General features: G+C 51.9%; 1 protein-coding gene across 2 annotated transcripts; it reads left to right on the top strand.

The window, feature by feature from the left end:
* The first annotated feature begins 32 nt into the window (after positions 1–32).
* On the top strand, positions 33–13,345 carry MRPL37 (mitochondrial ribosomal protein L37). Of its 2 annotated transcripts, none has more exons than XM_037043193.1 (7): positions 33–447; positions 2,458–2,641; positions 2,736–2,851; positions 5,516–5,701; positions 7,684–7,841; positions 10,689–10,892; positions 12,659–13,345. In XM_037043193.1, the coding sequence occupies exons 1-7, from the start codon at positions 102–104 to the stop codon at positions 12,758–12,760; spliced, it is 1,296 nt and encodes a 431-aa protein (XP_036899088.1). In that variant the 5' UTR covers positions 33–101; the 3' UTR covers positions 12,761–13,345. The 2 variants fall into 2 exon arrangements, with proteins under 2 accessions (XP_036899088.1, XP_036899086.1); XM_037043191.1 differs by lacking the exon at positions 12,659–13,345 and adding an exon at positions 11,442–12,037.
* Positions 13,346–13,397: the final 52 nt, after the last annotated feature.

The raw sequence follows: 13,397 nt of genomic DNA, 5'->3' as shown, positions 1-13,397 counted from the left end.
TTCAGAAAACTAACTTTGACGCCCAGCCCTTTTCGTTCCCAGCAGACCTTGCGCACGCGAAGATGGCGGCGTCCAGGTGGAGGTCTTGAGACCGAATCGGTATGGCATTGGCGTCGGGGCCCGCTAGGCCGGCGCTGGCTCGTCCCGGACGGCTTGGCCTTGGCGGCTATGGGGTCCCGAAACGTGGGGCGTACGAGTGGGGCGTCCGTTCTACTCGGAAGCCCGAGCCTCCTCCCCTGGAGAGGGTGTACGAAATCCCTGGATTGGAGCCCATCACCTACTTGGGGAAGATGCACTTCGTGCCCTGGCTGGCGCGGCCAGTCTTCCCGCCCTGGGATCCCGGCTGGACGCATCCAAAGTTCCGCCGCGTTCCTCCGATTCACGAACATCCTCTGTACAAGGACCAGGTCTGCTACACCTTCCACCAGCGCTGCAGCCTCCTCGAGGGTGAGGCCCCACGATGGGCAGGATGGGACCTTGTTCCTCCATCCTATACTGACCTCAGCCTTCTGTGGCTTTGGACAAGACGCTGAAATCCTGAGGGTCTCGGTTTCTTCGTCTGCGAAGTAGGGCCAATAGTGATTCCTGTTTTCTGACAGTTGTCTGGATCCATGGGTTGTAAAGGGCTGTCTCTCCTAAAGCTCACGATCTCTGCGCCCCAGTCTGCTTTTCTAGCTCTGTATCTTGCAGAATTTTGTTAGACTTTACAGAACACTTTCAAATTTAAGGAACAGTGGCAGTGTTACCCAGCTTCCACTCCAGGGTTTTTTCTGCTCCACCACAAAATCCAAAAGCTCAATTCCTAACTTTTGGTGTCTAACTCTGGTGTCTTACGAGCCTTAAAGTGAAAAGTCTCATTGCCCTCATTGCCTTTCATTTATTAAAAGAAACTGCCTGAGGGTGTCTTCCGGAAAAAGTGTCTAGGCCCCTTTAATCCCAGGCATAGCTTTTCAAATGAAGATATGCCCCTGAGTCAAAGTGGTGTTTTTCCACCTGGGATGAATAGCCTGGAAGCAGTAACCAGTCCTCTGCTAACTTGTGGGGACAGTCTCTTAAAAGAACACAGTGTTAACTTTGATCTGCGGGTAGAGGACTGGTGTGTGGGCTTATTGCAGAAGTTAGGTCCCTAGGTCTGTGCTTATTCCTCCCTTAGGGAAGCCAGGTCTGGTGAAAGTGAATTAAGGGACTTTTGCCCGGCACCGCAGCCCATCTTGCTGAGAGGAGTTGATGTTCCTTAATGTTTAAAGACTAAACAGTCTGAAGCAACTCTGCTTCAGTCATTTATACTCCATCTTTTTCTGAAAAGTATTTTGAGTATTTTAGAGAAATTTTACAATACAGCGAAATAAATTAAAAATAGATGAGGCAGTCAGCACAAAGGAAAGATAAAACGGGGAGCTGAATACAAAAAATTCCTTCTGTGTGGTTCTGCTTGCTGACAGAGATCCCCAAACTTGGCTCTCAGCCTACTAGCAACAACAAATGGCACAGAGACCGAAGCGGCTAACTAGGCCAGTGGCTTGTTCCTATAAACGGTTTTATTAGAACATAGCTGTGCCCACTTGTTTACTTTTTGTCTGTGGCTGCTGTTGGGCTGCAGTGGCAGAGGTGATTATGTGATAGACCATAGGACCCAGAAGCTGAAAATACTTGCTATCTGGCCTTTTAAGAAATTAAAGTTTGTTTACCATTGGGATAGGGAGAGACGTTTTCAGTTATGCAGTTTACCGTGTCCATAAGAATGAACAATGCCAGCCTTCATATAGTAAGGCCAGGGAGAGGAGCAGAAGGTCTCAGGGAGACATTGTCTCAGGGAGACAAATGCAATATGTTTCAGAGGCCTTCTTCATACAAAAATCTGTTTAAGTAGACCAGTTAGAATCTCAGGGTTAGATAAGATGTGAAATATTACCTAAGTGCTCCCAAACTCAGGGCTCTTCAAGTTATTCATGATTCAAAAGTTATTTCCATTATTTCCAAAAGCTCCTTTCCCTTGATAAAGCAGCAGGGGCTTAATGCTAGTAAACAAGGTACATTGGATAGATACAGCCTTCTCTGGTCAGGGGCTGGGTGTGGGCAAATAGAAGAGATCTAGGTTTTGAAAGGTTGGCATCCATTGATCTAATCCCATAGTCTAGGCTATGTCTGAATAGACAGATGCTTATGATCTCAGCCATCTTCGCCACTGTTTTAATTCCTGCTGTGCCAGGCACTCTCCATCTCAATTGTTAACCGTCCTTCAAGAGACAGTCATTCCTGAAACAGAGTTGAAATGTGGATATTCTAGCTTCTGCTCCTTATTTGTAGTTCTGACCCCTCAGAGGTGTGGTGTGTGTGTGTCTGTCTCTCTCTCTCCCTCTGTGCAGCCTTTTCCCCAAGATGCTACCAGGCTGGCTTAGGTATCTCATTCTAACTTGTCTTTTTTTGTGTGTGTGTGTGTGGCTATTTATCCCGAAGGTGTAAAGCAGGCCCTCTGGCTTACCAAAGCCAAGTTAATAGAAGGCCTTCCCAAGAAAGTTCTTAGCCTCCTTGACGACCCAAGGAACCACATAGAGAACCAAGATGAACGTGTTCTGAATGTGATCTCTCATGCCCGTCTCTGGCACTGCACTGGAGACATCCCCAAGAGAGAGACCTACTGGTAAGTTTCCCCCAAGTCAGTAAGATTTCCACTTGATTGATTTTGGAGTCACCATGTTGTTTATGTCTCCAAATGTTTCTTCTTTTTTTCCAAGCCCAGTCATTGTGGACAGTCTGATACAGCTGTGTAAGTCCCAGATTTCAAAACATCCTTCTCTGGCCAGGCGGATCTGTGCCAAAAACTACAGGTTATCCACCACCTGGAACCGAGGTCGGTCATCTTGTATACCAGCCAGCTGTGGTCTGTTGTTCTCTTTCTGTCTTAACTGTGCCACCAGCTCACATTCCCAGCCCCCCACACGCCACATGTGTCCTCACTGCCATCGTCCATGATCCAGTTTTGTGGGCTTAGGCATGTCCTCAGTATCATTAGCCACAGCCCAGCCTTTTTTGTTTTTAATCGCTTTTTCCCCAAGACTGTTAATTCAGACATATCTGTTGAATGCCTACAAGTGCCTACATGTTGACTATAAGGAAGTAATAAACCTCACACAGTCTCTGCTCTCACAAAGCCCATATTCTATTGCAAGAGTTTTTTAACCCTGTGCATGCCTTTCTCCTTCTCCCAGTCCAGTTTCCACATAGCTGCTCAAGTGATCTTTCTAAAGTGCATGTCTTACGACCCTCTTTTTTCAAATTGTTCGCTGTCTCCCAGTAGCTTAAACCATTTACCACAGTACCCAAGGCCCTCTGTGATTGGCCAGCACTTAGTCTTGTCTCCTGCTCAACTGCCTGTCACCACTCCCCTCTCCCCCGTGCCGAAATTTACACCTTAGCCACTTGCAGCTTTTTGGCATCAAGCTTTTACCCCTTTGCACATCCTGTGCATTCTGTCTGAAAGGCTCTTTTCTACTTTCCTCATTTGAGTAAATTCTAACCTGCAAGACTCACCTCAGGCCCCCTTCCTATGTGAACTCACAGGCTGGCTCTTCCTCTGTGGTCCTTACACCCACTGCACATGTTTGTATCACAGCACACACCGTGCTGTATCGTGATCACCCGGCACGTTTTCTGTCTGCCTCACTGAACTGTGAGCTCCGCCCACGGCGTCTGATAGTTCATGGTCCCTGACCAGCGTTGGCCGAAGGGACAGGGGAGTGAAGTGAGCGCTGAGTTTCAGGTGTTTCAGGCAGGGACGTTCAGAGTGCACGGGTGTCCTGATGCATAGAAACCTGAAGCAGGGAGACCAGCTGTGAAGTAATGTGGGATTTTCAGGGCATCTGCTTGGTCAGGTTTCCCCAGCTTGCCCCTTCGAGTATGGACTTCTTGGCAAGGAGTCAGCTTTGTAGAGGTAATGGCCCCACAAAGGAAATTAGTGCACCTCATTAACAGAGGCGCGCTCCTTGGCCCGTCCTCGAGGATTGCCTCTAATTAAACTGCCCCATTCGGAGGTGTCACTGGAGGAGGGGTGTGGAGGTGATGGAACTGGGAACCATACTCGAGTGGTCTGTGGGGAGAGGCTAAACCCAAGGTCAGGGCCAGTCTGGGCGCATTTATCTTCCTTGCAGGTTACATGTGAGGAAACAGGAAATACTTCAGAAAACCATTCTCGAGGTGTGGGTATGATTTATTTTAACAAATGGATCAGTGTATATCCATCCACAGATGTGGTATCCCTTTTTTCATACTCAGTAAGGGAGGCCACATGCTAATTAAATGACAGTTTTTAATGGCCACACCATATATAAGCCCATCATTCTTGATCCATTACCATTACACAACTGTTTGACTGTTTCTAAAAAAACTGAACATGCACCTTCAGAGGAAGACTTGCCTCCATGGAGGATTCTCAGGGGGCCATTCTCACGGAGTGTTCCCACTTTGGTGATGGCTGTGGCCTCCTGCAGGCACCCCACGAGGGGCACTCACAGAGCAGCAGGCCTGCCGATGAGTCGGACACAAGGTGTTTTCCTCACACCTGGGCCTCCTTGGCAGCCATGCCAGTCCGCCTAAAGGGAGATATTCTGACTGGCCAACCTTTTCACTCTCCATTGTTGTGGGCAGCCCGGCCTTTTCCCTGGGTTAATAGCCCTTCTCCTGAGCCTGTGGCCTCAGTGCTCTCTCCGTCTCTCCTTCCTGCCACGCCATACCCTAGTCATCTGCCTTTATTTCCCTAAACTCTGCCATGGAGCAGCACACTTCCGTGCCTTTGCGCGTTGCTCCTCCTTCACTGGAATGCTTTCTCTCCCCTTTCCTTGCCTGGCAAACTCTAATCAGCAGTTTCCGACCAAGGGCAGTTTGGCCGCCTAGGGGATATTTTCCAACGTCTGGAGACATTTTTGGTTATGACATGACTTGAACCAGGTTGGAGCGGGGGTGGGGGTGGGGGTTCTCCTGGCATCCAGCAGGTAGAGGTCAGGGGTGCTTCCAGACATCTACAGGAGAGCCTCCCTCACCAGCGTTATCTGGTGCAAAATGTGAGCAGTGCCAAAGTTGAGAAATTCTGCTCTTAACTGTCCTTCAGAAGCTAGTTTGAAGGCAGTGCAGCTTTCAGGCTTCCCAGGCCTGGAGAGGTCAGTCCTCCCACCTGCTGACCCGAGTCACACTGTCGTCATAGCGCTTACTACCCAGCGAGCTTCTTCGGAGCAGAGCATAGCTCTCATTTTTCGGTCCCCAGCGTAGGGCCAGGCTTAGGACGATCTGCAGCCCTGAACCCCCAGAAACCACCAGGTCTTAGGGGTCGCTGGGAAGAGAATGTAGGAAGAATGCATTGGTCAGTTTCCCTCTTAAGAATCCCAGGGTTAATATCTTAACCAAAGGTTTGTTCTCTGGGATCAGGGTGATTAGCCCGAAAGGTATAAGAGATGAGCGTGGCAGGACGGAGCTGAGATGAGGCCTGAGACCAGGCTGGACTAACCGTCTCTCTCCCCTGCAGAGGCTCTTCTCCTGCAGGTCCATGGTTCCGGCGGAGCCCGGCTGAATGCCATGGACCCTCTGCTCCCCCTCGCCTCCAGAGAGGAAGTTGAAGCTACTCAGAACCATGTTCTTGAGACCTTCTATCCCATATCTCCCACTATCGGTCTCCAGGAGTGCAACGTTTACGATGAAAAAGATGACACGGGTACGTCTCAGAGCCTTGACTTTCGGGCAGTGTGGAGAGGAGAGGTGTGCTTTTACTCAAAGGGAAGGGTATATTGAGTACTTCCTATTGCTAGGCACCTCACATGCATTTTCTTCTGAGGTACGTGGAGCAGCCCTGTGTGGCAGGCACTGTTATCCCCGTTTTATAGGCCAGGCAGCTGAGGCTCAGAGCGCTTGAATGATTGGTTCAAAGGCCGACTTTGCCTTTGACACCTGAGAAGCAATGCTGTTACATCGGAGTTTTAATGCGTGGCGTGCGAGGCTTTTGATGAGGACCAGCTGTTCCCTGTATTCATGATAGGTCCCTTGAAAGACACCTTCTTCCTCTGTACCATGTAAACGCTGGCCAACCTCCTGGCAGGACTGAGGAAGCCCCACAGGCCTTAAATGGGGCTATTCATCCAAATGCCATCGAAAAAGGCACCACCCAGCCAGCCTGGACAGAAATTGGGGAGTCAGGCTAGGCAGGCCCACGGTTCCTGCAGTCCCCTCAGTCATTGTGAGCTGCAGCGTTTTTCCTTAGCCTCTATTTCCTCTGCTGTGGCCTAGGTCACAACCCACTGCCTCTCACTCGCCCTTTGCTGCAGTCTCCCAGCCGCTCACTGTGACCCCGGCTGTGTCCCTCCAGTGCACGGCCCAACCTTTCTAACACAAACGTAATTCCGGCTCTTTCCATGCCCGCCTCCCCTCTGTCTGTTGGACAAAGTTTGAACCCCTTGGCTTATCACACGAGGGCCTTCAGCTCTGACCTCTGCCCCTTTCCAGCCTCATCTTCACCCTCTCAGACACCCCTGGTTCCCTGCTGCACTAAACACGCCGTGCCCCTTCTCAGTGTCGTGCTTGGACACATTCTCTTCCCTCTGCCTGGGACTCTCGACCATTTGCCTCGTTTTGCCTTCAGCTTGATAACTGCCCACCTTGCACAGTTCACCTTAGGAGTCACATCCTCCCCGGGATGCCCTGGGACTGTCCAGGCTCCTCAAGGACTTTCATCTTTCCTTGCACAGCCCCCTTGTGTCTTGACACGCCCCTCTATGTGTCTGTGATCAGTTTTCCTGTCTGCCTTCCCCTCTGAACTTTGAGTTTCTCAAAGGCAGTGTCTGGCTCTGCTGAGCTCTCTTCTGGTACTTCTTGTAGAGCTTGGCACAGAGGGCCTGCCGGGTGTCGGGTGTCTGCATGTGCTGAGGGACTGAAGTGCGGCCTGAGGCAGACAGGAAGGCCGTGTCTCGCCTTCTCTGGGGTTTTCAGAGCCATGTAGTCCCGGCCTCTTTCTCCCTCCTTTTCACCTTCTTTCACTGGTCCAGGTTACTCATTCTAGAATGCCCCAACCTGCCAAGGGTGTATCCAGAGCCGTGCAGGGGAGGAGAACAGTGACCAGCAGGGTCATGGCTGAGACGAGCAAGTGCCAGACTTGGGTTCTCAGTACCAGTGCTGTGCTGATAATTGTGAGGTCTGAGGCAAGTCATTTGTTACCAGTGAAAGTATTGAATTTTTGTAAATGATTTGCTTTTTTAAAAAATTACTGCCATAGGTTTCAGGTTATCCTTCTGCTAATATCACTGTCACCCGTATGCCTGAACAAGAGGGAGAAAAGGGTGGAGGTAGATTCATGCAAGAATCACCTGTAACAGCACGGCGCACCTTTTCCATAAAGAGCCACATAGTGAACATTGTTGGTTTTGCAGGCCACGTATGGCCTTTGCCACAGCTACTTAATGGGTAGTATGTCAGTGAGTGAATGGACAGAGGTGTGCTCTGGTAAAAGACTATTTTCAGAAAGAGATGGGGGCCAGGTTTGACCGGCAGGCTGGAGTTTGCCAGCCCCTGAGCTGGCGTGGCAGTGTCTGCCTTGACTGAGTCTGGGTGACGCCTGCCTCTGAGCTCAGATGAGGTGACTCCCCCGAGAGTTTGAGGCAGGCTCGTTAATCTTTTCTGCCCTCCACACGACTGTGTATCTTACAGGATTCCAGGAGGGTTATCCGTACCCCTATGCGCACACCCTGTTTTTGCTGGAGGCAGCCAATATACGACCTTACCGCTTTCCGCCGGAGCAGCTGAGGGCCAAGATGATCCTGTTTGCCTTCGGCAGTGCCCTGGCTCAGGCCCGGCTCCTCTACGGGGTACGTATGTGGAGGAGACCCCTGAGCTGCTGTCCGCGTGGTGGTCTCCTGCCTTACACTGCTCAGAGAAAGAAAGGGGCAGAGAGGGTCCCTCGCTTTACTGAGGAGTTTCAGGGAGAGGCGCCCTACTCATCTGCAGAGGGAGCTGCCGTCCCCTAGGGCCTTCGTAGTTGACATAGTAGCCCACGCAGTTTCACTGTGACCCCCAGCGTTGGCATCATGCCACTGAGTCGCAGGGAGGCCAAGCCGCTTCTGCAGCGTTACACAGCAGTAAGGAGTGGAGAGAGTTCCGGAGCCAGGCACACCCAGCTGCCGAGGCTTCGGTAGTCTGTCTGCAGTGTTCCCCACTATGCTGTAGCGTCCGAACCAGAGCGCCAGGCTCCACCGGGCGGGCAGGCAGTAGACCTGGAGCAGGAGAGGGCTGGACCTGTCTGCTTAGTCAGGACAGGTTCTGGGGACCTGAGGTACCCCTTGGTGGGAGCCCCCTGATTCTGAGAGGAGGCCTCGGGGGCCTCAGATGGTGTAGGATGCAGGCTGAGTGGTGTCATACAGAGCTGTCACAAGACTGGAGGAGGCCTCTCTGGGACCAAGGGGTTGGGGAGGGGTTCTGGGAACTGCCGCCAGCTTAGAGCCTAAGGCCCTTCTGTGGGGGAGGGAATTCAACACGACCTGGTGCCCGTCCCACTCTGCCTGGAACCAGGTGGGGTTGGGGAGGTGGTTAGCCATGTGAGATGTGGAGAGGCATGGAGTTTACCTGTATTGAACATCTGCTACCTGCCAGATATTGAATTAGGGTAGTCCTCAAAATATGGTCCTGGATTGGCGGCATCAGCATCAGCTGAGAACTTGATGGAAGTGTAGGTTCCCAGACCCACCCTGGGCCTGCTGTGTCAGAAACTGGGGGTGGCTGGCAGTCAGCGTCGGACAGCCCTCCAGGGACGGCGGTACAAGCTCAGGTTTGGAACCGCTGTGCTGACACTTGGGAACCACTGCATCATTGAATCCTCATCGCAACCCCCGTGGCAGGTACCAATAGCTCAGTTCACAGATGAAGACACTGAGGCTCAGGGAGGTGAAGTAACTGTCCGAAGTGCCTAAGGGATTTGCAGCTGTCACGCCTTCACATGACCTTCTTGTGTCTTCCCAGTCCTTGGAAGGTTCTCTTTGTTGCCATTCTCTATTTACTTCCTAAAGGCTCTGGCAGGTTCGCTAACCTGCCCAAGAGCCCGCAGGTAGTAAGTGGATTGGCCAGCCTCAGAGCTCTGGTCCGTTCAGCTTCGTGCTGCCTCCGTCTCTGGGGCAGGGGAAGGCGATGGGGATCATCACGGGCCAGGTTTTAGGCCTGCAGGCTCGTCGTCGCCTCTGCCAGCAGAGCACGGGTAGCAACACTGCCACTAATTGCTACCCAGTTGGGTAGAAAGGAGGCCTCCCCAACCCCTCCAGGTACAGATTATTCCTGGGGCTGTGAAGTTGAGCAATTATGGGAAGAGCCTCTGTGTAAAAGGTAAAATTGCTGAGAAATTTATGTACTACCCGCAGCTTTATTGATCTGTAGAGGGAGATAAGAGTCAATACAAAATTCTCAGCTAACACTTAGAGGTACTTTTCTTTTTATTTATTTCTCATGCAGCTAAGAACAGGTATTTCTAAGGCCAGCGGTCCCAATGTGGCCCCCACCAAGGTCTGGCATTAGCTATTCCTAATGTTAGGTGCGGCCCCGGTAGGGTGACCAGAGGCGGCGTCCTTGAGTCGAGGTCTCTGTCCAGTGGGTAGCGGTCACAGAACTGGGTTGCTGCAAGGTCTCAGTAGGGTGGATGTCTGATTTGTCACCCACACGGGGACACCACTGAGCTGGAAAAGAGGTGCTGTTACTGGATAGCATGGGACACCGGGTGTAGACCGTAACAATAGTATTTTAAGTGATTTAAGAGCATGAGATCTGGCTCACACCTCATGGCTAACCTGGAGCAAATTATGCCACCTCTCTGAACCTGCCCTCTTGTCTGTTCAGTGGGAATACACCACTAGATTTATGAGATTAGGACTGATTTTATGTAAAACTGTCACAATGCCTGGCACATGAAAGGCCCTCAGTAAATGGCTGTTAGCGTAGTTATTATTACCAAGTGGCGCTAATTGAAAGAGAATTAGCATGTGGGTTGACTGGTAAAATCCTAAAGCGGACGTGGCTGGCTGGACCACCTCAGTAGTCCGGCCTATTCGCAGAGCTGCACTGATGGCGTGAAGCCCCGATGAGACCACTGCCCACCTCCGGGGTGCCCTGCCCCTGCGCGCAGGCAGATGTGAAAAGTGAGCGTGGCCAAAGCTGAGCCGGTCTGGGTTCTGATGCCACACGTTGGTGACTCCAGACAGGCCGCTTGCCCACTGGATCTATTTGCTTGTCTGTTCAGTGGAATAAATGAAGGGGATTATATACGTCCACCGGCCCTGCAGGCCCACAACTGAGAGAGCTGATGTCACTGCTGTCGCCATTAGGTGACACCAAGAGTGTGCGGGACTTCCTGTTGTTAACCCCTCAGCTCACCTTCCTGTCCTGTGCCACTTGCCCAGCAGTCACCTCGCAGTGGCAGGAATCACTACTTGAATGTGCTCAACTTGAAGGGCAGGCACCTCGGGGCCCCGAGGCAGCAGGCAGGCAGAGCCAGGCTGGGAGAGGGCGGGGAGCCTGGCCCTGCTCAGCACCCTGAACCCCTTTGCATCATCTTGTGGTGAAACGAGCAGATGGGAGCGGGCACTGTTGGGAAGGCCAGAACTAGAAGCCACGTGTCTGTGCTGGTTCTCACGCCCAGCTTCACGTGTGATTTACTTGTCCCCTTTGCCTCTCAGCATGACGCCAAGGTGCTGGAGCGGCCAGTAGTTGTGCAGTGTGTGGGGACCGATGGGCGTGTCTTCCAGTTCCTGGTGTTACAGCTGAACACCACAGACCTGGCCTCCAACGAGGGTGTCAAGAATCTGGTGTGGGTGGACTCAGACCAGCTCCTCTACCAGCATTTTTGGTGTCTGCCAGTGATCAAAAAGAAGGTGGTTGTGGTAAGTCCAGCTGTCTCCTGCCTGTGCCTGGAGCAGGGCCATGACTCACCCCACTCAGGGGGAGCAGGGGTGGGGCTAAGGGAATGCCCTTGCGTGGGGTCCTGGCTTTAGGAGCTGCGTGCCCAGGACCTCTGACTGCAGGACTCCCTCAGCCCTGCCCATCACCTAAACAACGCTCCCCACCCTGGGCCCTGCCTAGCTCTGCACCTCCCTTCCCGCTTCCTTCTGCACCCACCATGCCCAGCCCCTCACAGCTCCCCAGTGTGCCCAGCACTTAGGGAGCTCAGGATCTTAGTGGGTGCTGCATAGGAGGCTTCTCCCTGGCAGCCCCCCACCCGTTTCCCTGCCGTCTGGCCATCCACTTGTCCTTCCAGGTTTAGCATCAGGACCCACCAGCCTACTCCCATAGCCCCTGTATTCCCGCATCTCACTCGATCGCATTGCTGTTCTGCGGTCTTCTGTTTACATGTTTTTCTCCTCCATCAAATGGAGGTCCACGATCCTGGGAGGCAGGGCCTGTGAGCAATGATCATTCATTTCATCCCACAGACAGGGAGCCCCTCCCACAGCGTGTCACTGCTGCGCCCTGGTGCCCACCCAACGAGTGCAGGCCTGCTTCCTGTGCACGGGCAGTGGCAGCATCGAAGTCCATTCGGAAATAGTGTTGTAGGACTCTGAGGAGGCATAACGCAGGGTTGGGGGATGGGAGACAGTAGGGGCGCTGCTAGATCCAACCACCTCTGACCCACACCCCACACAGAGCCTCAGTGGATTTGCTAAATGAACATTATCAGCACGTCAGTTGTGGAATTAGTTCTCCAGCACCTATCAGTGTTGTTTCTACCCTTGAAATGCCTCCTAGGCCTGGGCCCTCCTCTTTGCCTCACACACTGTGTCCCCCTGCCCAGCCACACCGGTCACCTCCATGGGTCTCCGCTCTGAGTCATGCTCTCCTTTCTCCCCGGCATGTCTCTCCTCTTCCTCCAACCTCTCCCTTCCAGAACACTTAGCGCCAGGCTGTCCTGGTTTGGCCAGTGGCTCCTCTCCTCTCCAGTTCAGCTCCTGACCCCCACCCCCTACCGGTGTCAGTCTTCTTGCCCTTCCTGCCTTCACATGTGCCTCTGTTCCAGGCTCCCTGCTGGGTTCTCTGAAGTCTCCTTCCTTTTCTTTCTCTTTCTGCCCCATTCTACTTGGCCTTTAAGACTCATTAAAAAAAAAAAAAGATTCATACATGGTTGTTTCTGTGTATCAAAGTCAGTGAGTTAGTCATTTTCTCCCAATTTTCTTAGCGTCTTTTTCCTAGTTCTGTTACAAGGCCTGTCACCTTTTACTATTGCCATTTGAACACCTGGCTGTACACTCCATGAGTGCAGGAGCCAGATTCACGTCACTGGGGCTTTCCAGCCCTGGGTGCAGGCCCAGTACAGAGAAGGTGCCAGGTAAGAGTATGAGAAAGGAGTGAGGACTTAGGGTCCCTGGGGGTGAAAAGGAGCAACAGACCATTCGTTTGTGGTGGTTGAAGTCAGGGATTAGGGGTCAGGTCATTGTCAACAGACTGGCTGAAAGAAGCTAGGAGTGCTTCCTGTCCTCTCCCACCCAGCCCCTCTGGCGTCTCTCTGGTGCCAGCTCTCCAGGGCCCCTCCTTGGTCCGTGAGAGAAAGAAAGAGTTATTATCCAGGTACTTGGGATTTACATAAAACCACCTTTGTTTTAATTGCTGCCATTAAGCCTGGTAGCAGGATCCTAATGGGTTGTGTTCTTTCCAGGAACCTGTAGGGCCCACTGGTTTCCAGCCAGAGACGTTCAAGAAGTTTTTAGCTCTGTATTTGCACGGTGCTGTGGGAGCCAAGGAGCCTTCTGAAGCCTGAAGTTCCCCAGCCCCCCTCACTGAAGATCCTGCATCTGGGGGGTTCCAGGCCATTTCTGGGCCTGCCTGGGGCCGCAGTGATGTTTTGGCCCGGTGGGGTGACAGTAAAGAGTACTTCCAGCGAGCTGGAGCCTGTGCTTGGTGAGAGGGTGCTCTCCGGAGGGGCCCACAGTCACACGTGGGTCCACACCACACACCTGCCCCGCATAAGTGCAGGCCCGGCCGCCTGTGCTGCCCCAGCTCTGCCCGCAACCCGTTTTTGACTTTGGACAAGAATCTTCCTTTCTCTGAGTTTCAATTTATTTGCCTGAAATTTAGGGCACAATAATATGGCCTGCCTTGTTTTGAAGACTATAGCTTATGTGTATGTAGTGTCTGAATATAGTATTTGCTGTATTGGGTTGGTGAAAAAGTTCATTTGGTTTCTTCCGTAAGATGGCTTTGTTGTCTTTAACTTCATTTGAGAAAATTTTGTTAGATTGTATTGCGACAACTGTCCTATCAGTGTGCATTGAAAAAAAAACAAAATTGGTGAATTTTTGTGCAGCCAATTTAATAGTGAAGATGAAAGAAATTACACAATGTTTTTGGTGTACTGTGCTCTGTTATTTCAAGAAAGGTAAAAACACAACTGAAAT

The sequence above is a fragment of the Sturnira hondurensis genome, unplaced genomic scaffold (assembly GCF_014824575.4).
Source record: "Sturnira hondurensis isolate 20B ecotype Veracruz unplaced genomic scaffold, ASM1482457v3 Scaffold0004068, whole genome shotgun sequence".
Lineage (NCBI taxonomy): Eukaryota > Metazoa > Chordata > Mammalia > Chiroptera > Phyllostomidae > Sturnira > Sturnira hondurensis.
This window is presented reverse-complemented; position numbering and strand designations above follow the sequence as displayed.

Excerpts from the sequence above, each read along its gene's own strand:
- MRPL37 (XM_037043191.1), top strand. The coding sequence starts at position 102 with ATGGCATTGGCGTCGGGGCCCGCTAGGCCGGCGCTGGCTCGTCCCGGA. Across the intron at positions 448-2,457 it reads GCGCTGCAGCCTCCTCGAGG|GTGTAAAGCAGGCCCTCTGG; the intron begins GTGAGGCCCCAC and ends TTTATCCCGAAG. Across the intron at positions 2,852-5,515 it reads ATCCACCACCTGGAACCGAG|AGGCTCTTCTCCTGCAGGTC; the intron begins GTCGGTCATCTT and ends TCTCCCCTGCAG.